This window comes from Blennius ocellaris, assembly GCF_963422515.1.
Source record: "Blennius ocellaris genome assembly, chromosome: 9".
Classification (NCBI taxonomy): domain Eukaryota; kingdom Metazoa; phylum Chordata; class Actinopteri; order Blenniiformes; family Blenniidae; genus Blennius; species Blennius ocellaris.
Genome location: NC_137658.1, coordinates 14907145 through 14911755, shown reverse-complemented (window position 1 = coordinate 14911755; position 4611 = coordinate 14907145). Strand labels below are relative to the sequence as shown.

Sequence of the window (4611 nt, the reverse complement as noted above, 5' to 3'; positions counted from 1 at the left end):
TTGTTATTTTTTTAGAATGTCATCTTTTCTAGACGGGTTTAATCCTATCCTAATATTGCACGTCCTTGTACGTCCGGCACGGCATGTTTGTATGTGTTTTCTATCACGTTGTTTTTCCCCGTCCCTGTTATTACCGCCCTCTCGGACTGCCCATTACAAAAAAACATTCGCACCATATCCCCGCCCGTCCCACGTGCCCCCCCTGGCTGCCGTACAAAAACAAGACGGGCTGCAGCTACAAACACACCACATGGTAGCAGCTCCACGTCGTGTGCCGCTTCAGGGACGCCAGCAGGCCTCGGACTCCCCAACTCCCTCCGACTTCCCCGAGTAAAAGTGGAACTCACGAAGTTTTGGCGTCAGAAACCGCTCGCGTCGACTGGATACGCGCCGAAGTAGTTAGTTGGCGTAATTTGGTGCATTTTGGAGGCTTTTATTTTTTTTTACAAAGAAGCAGTCTCCACTCCGTGTGCAGCAGCGAGCTAACATGTCGACGGGTACGAGTCCAGTGAAGAGCTGCCCCATTCCCACCAAGGTGCTCACCCTGAAGGACTGGTCCCAGCTACCGGACTGCTACAGCCAGACCCCCGGGGGGACCCTCTTCTCCACCACGCCTGGAGGTAAGGACGACGTGAAGCGAGCGACAATGCCCGTGTAGGATTAGCCACTTAGCTAACCTCAGTTAAACGTGTGTGCAGTGCACATAAACTCTTGGAATGCTATTGCAATGCTATATTTCTTACCAGATGGGATTGAAATGTACTTACAACGGTGTGCAATGGCAGTTCTCTGCTCACTGCATAATGCCTGGATCCAGCCTTCATGCTGTCAACAAGCTTGAATTTGATCCATCGTGACGTAAAATAAACGTTCACTACCACTAACTTGCGTTTCCCACACACAAACGCAAACCCACATAAGCTTTGCATCACTTTTTTTTTTTTTTTTTTATTATTATTATTATTATTGTTTTGTATACATGTAGCTTAAACACGAGGTGTGCATGACGGCAGTTGTTGTTAAACACCAAAGTTTTCCTCCACGCACGGGCATCTGATGTAACACTGGCCTGCAGCTGCATCACAAACGGGGATGTCCCCAGTCTGACAACGGGAGCGGTGGAACTCGTGACTTGTGCTGTACAGAGGGTGTATGTGTCCAGCTGTCAGGGCTGCACAGCGATTGGCCTTCCGCGCCACTGCAGGGGTTGAAGGCCGTCCTATCCAGGCCGATCTCTGCGCTTGAGGAACAGCAGAGAACGTTCTGTACAAGCCAAAGTGGGAGGGAGACCTGAGCTGAGGGGAGAGCTTCATGCAGGGGGGGGGGGGTTCCTGGGGTGCACTATATGTTGTTTTTTTTTGTGCCCCAACTGGGTGGGGTGGCACTGGGCGAAGGAGCAGAGTGGGGAAGTTGCGAAACGGCCTTTTGGTCTGGAGGGGGTTTTAACTTCACGAGCAACACATGGCACTCTCCAGTCAACTTGGGGTCATCCTCTGTGTGGCTGCACCTACCCTGTTATTTTCCTATTTTACATAACTGCCCTGCACACTGGCGCTGCCTTGTAATTCAGTGCTTGCAACTATAGGTTGCATTCCACCCCCCCACCAGCTCTTTCACCCACCTCCCCTCCCTCTGCTTCCCTTTGTCCTGGACCAACTGCTCACTCCTCAGTTATTACATAAGATGTTTTTCCTTACTGTCAGAGGGAGCTGATACTTTACATCGCGGGTCAAACTCCAGAAAAGAGAAATGCGCATGTCCTGTGTAGACATGTCACAACAAATCTCTTCTGTCACAAGCGGAGTGTTTTTTTCTCTTCCCCCCCCTTTCTTTTTTCGATGAGCCATCCAGTTGTTTTTTTTTTTTTTCTTTTACAATTGTGTCAACTCTGCAAAAGCCTGAACAATATACAAAGGGCATTCCTGGATTTCACATATGTCGCGAATAATGAACCCAGTCAAAGTAGAAAATATGTGGCTTTAGTCTCATAAAGCCCTGCTCTGACGGGAGACTTTTTTTTTTTTTTTTGTTCTTCGATTTCCTAGAACTCATTCCTGCAGCGGCCCTCCTCCTTCCCCTCCCAGTGCACACACACACACGAACACCACTAGGAAACTTTCCTCGATCAAGTCTCGCCCAGCAGCATATTCCAGTGCTTGAATCCTGACGTGCAGCTCTCCCCACATGCAAATGTTTTCCAGAAACGGTCATGCTGCGGTTTTATCTCGAAAACTGGGCTCATTTTTGTTGGTTAGGGTTAGACTTGCTCTTGTTTACAGCTCCTCAACCCTCAATTCTTTGTTTTCTTCCATGTTTTTTCTTTTGACAGGCACTCGCATAATCTACGACAGGAAGTTCCTCTTGGATTGTCGGAACTCTCCCCTCGCTCGGACCCCCCCTTGCTGTCTGCCCCAGATCCCGGGGGTCACGGTACCCGCCACACACCCCATGGGGAAGCTGCAAGACCTCAAAGAGGAGGCGGAGGAGGAGGAGAAAGGCATTGCAGGTAACCACCACACCACAAACACCACCTGCCTCTCGGTGCTCACACAACAGACAGGTGCTTGGTTTGCTGCGCCCACATTGTGCCCAAGTTCTTCCAAGTTCCTCTGACATCATAGCCAAAACTTTGGCTTCCTTTAAGAACTAGGCCAGCAGCTTATTCGCAACGTTACTTTTCTATTTTCCACTGTGACGGGATTTGCTTTTTGCGCAGAGCTAGTTATTCTTACACAGAACTATCAGTCTCATTCCAATCCCTATTGTCGAACCAAAGCCCATAAGCATTACTTTGACCTGTTTTTTTTTCTTTTTCCTCCTCTATTGGTAAACACTTCAGCTGGGTTTCATGGCGGCAAATTGCACCTCTTTTTTTCTTTTTCTTTTTAAAGAACAGTTGCTTGTCCGTTAAGGTGTGGTTCTACTCTGGGTGCAAATGTTAAAAGTGCCAGCTGCTTGTCAAATATCTGTCTTTTCCTAATCTGAGCCGTTTTCTGTCTGTTTCCAACAGATGACAGCCAGTTTGAGATGGACATCTGAGCCGCAGTATTACCTCCTGTGGAGAGTTTGAAGTTAAAACACCTCCAAGGTCATTAATGACTGTTATGCATTACACTTTTTTTTTTTTAATGAAGCTTCTTTGAGGAACCAAGAAGAATGAGAAGATGAAACTGTAGGGTGCGGGGTTTTTTTCCACCCTAAGAGTGTGTTAAGCCAATGAATTGTCTTGTTTGTATTAAATGGGTTGATTGGTTGCTCACTCACTATGGAGCAGCAGGAGGATTAAAAAAAATCCAGTTTGATTTGACTTTTTTTTTTTTTTTTTTTTAATCTTTTGTAAATAATAAACTTGTACTATGTAGCCTTTTTTTTAAGTTGGGAAATATGATTGTCACATTGAGACAATGTAACGTTTTCTTTTCCAATGCAGGCATCCGTTTTGTTTTGTTGTATAACCCCTCCCCAAGAAGACCGACCGAGTTTCTTTGGGACAGAACAAGTGCCTTCTTTCAGCGGGAGTTTCAGGGCTTACTGATAATACAGCTCCTGGTTTGTTTTGTACGGAGGAAGAGGAAAAAATGTGGAGGAAAAAAAAAAAAATTAAATAAAAGCTGTAAAAATGATCATCAGGCGTGTCGTGTGTTCATATCCTGTTTAAATGGGCCACATCTGATGTGTGGTCATGTTTAGGAGTGTTATTGCTTTCAGTGCAATGCATAATAAAACCATAACATGATGTAACATGTTCCTGGTGCTTTGCCATTGTCTTATCTTGTGCACCGTTTTCACCTCCCCTTTCACAGTGGGGGACAAAAATAAAAACATTATAGACGTTGTTCATACGATTGGACAATACAATTGACTAAACCAGACCTGAGTATAATTTCACCTCCAAGCGAGTGAGAAATGCAATAAGAAATTATGAATCAAATGAAAATGTATATATACGATCCATACTTTTTTTTTTTAAAGTGAAATCAAAGTCCAAAGTAGTTTCCATGGACATAATTACTTGATTGCTGCAGGATTGACAGTTCAACTCGTGAGTTGGACATGCGATGCACAAGACAAAAATGGTCACAAAATTGGGATCACATGCGCTATAAATCTTTTAAAATCGACGAATTTGAAATGAAATTGATCTGCATGGGGTGTGAGGTAGTTCCTCCCTTCAGTCAACTATAATCTGAAACCCATGATTTGAATTTGAAGATTTGGAACTGTTTGTACAGAAATCCACATTATTCTATATGTGTCCACAGTATTGTTTGTTTGTTTGATATAAAAGACAGTTCTTCGTTCGTTCTAAGATCAAATGTACCCTTCACAATATAAAAGTAACTTCTTGTTGTTTTCTTTCAGACCCTTTTTGCAATTTAAGTGTCACTTCATGGTCCAGAATCTGCTGGGTGAAGGTCCATTTGGTTACTAATTTATAATGTTTCTCCTTCCTTACGTTTCCAAAGCCTGTTTTAATCATTAATAGAGGAAAAATAAAGTGGATTCTACATTGCTGTGCTCGTATTTTTCAAGGCACGAGGTCAAGCAGAACATGTGGAATGTGTGTTAGAAAGCAGAGAAAGCTTGTGGTCAATATACAGTAGAGGAAGG

General features: G+C 44.3%; 1 protein-coding gene across 2 annotated transcripts; it reads left to right on the top strand.

The window, feature by feature from the left end:
* Window positions 1-248: 248 nt before the first annotated feature.
* On the top strand, window positions 249-3623 carry eif4ebp3l (eukaryotic translation initiation factor 4E binding protein 3, like). 2 transcript variants are annotated; one of them, XM_080501860.1, is made up of 4 exons: window positions 249-620; window positions 2330-2506; window positions 3011-3088; window positions 3431-3623. In XM_080501860.1, exons 1-3 carry the CDS (start codon window positions 488-490, stop codon window positions 3037-3039), a joined length of 339 nt encoding a protein of 112 aa, XP_080357986.1. In that variant the 5' UTR covers window positions 249-487; the 3' UTR covers window positions 3040-3088; window positions 3431-3623. The 2 variants fall into 2 exon arrangements, with proteins under 2 accessions (XP_080357986.1, XP_080357985.1); XM_080501859.1 differs by having other exon boundaries at window positions 3011-3623.
* Window positions 3624-4611: the final 988 nt, after the last annotated feature.

Coding starts and splice junctions, on each gene's coding strand:
- eif4ebp3l (XM_080501860.1), top strand. CDS start 488: ATGTCGACGGGTACGAGTCCAGTGAAGAGCTGCCCCATTCCCACCAAG. Junction 621..2,329: donor CTTCTCCACCACGCCTGGAG/GTAAGGACGACG, acceptor TTCTTTTGACAG/GCACTCGCATAATCTACGAC. Junction 2,507..3,010: donor GGAGGAGAAAGGCATTGCAG/GTAACCACCACA, acceptor TGTTTCCAACAG/ATGACAGCCAGTTTGAGATG.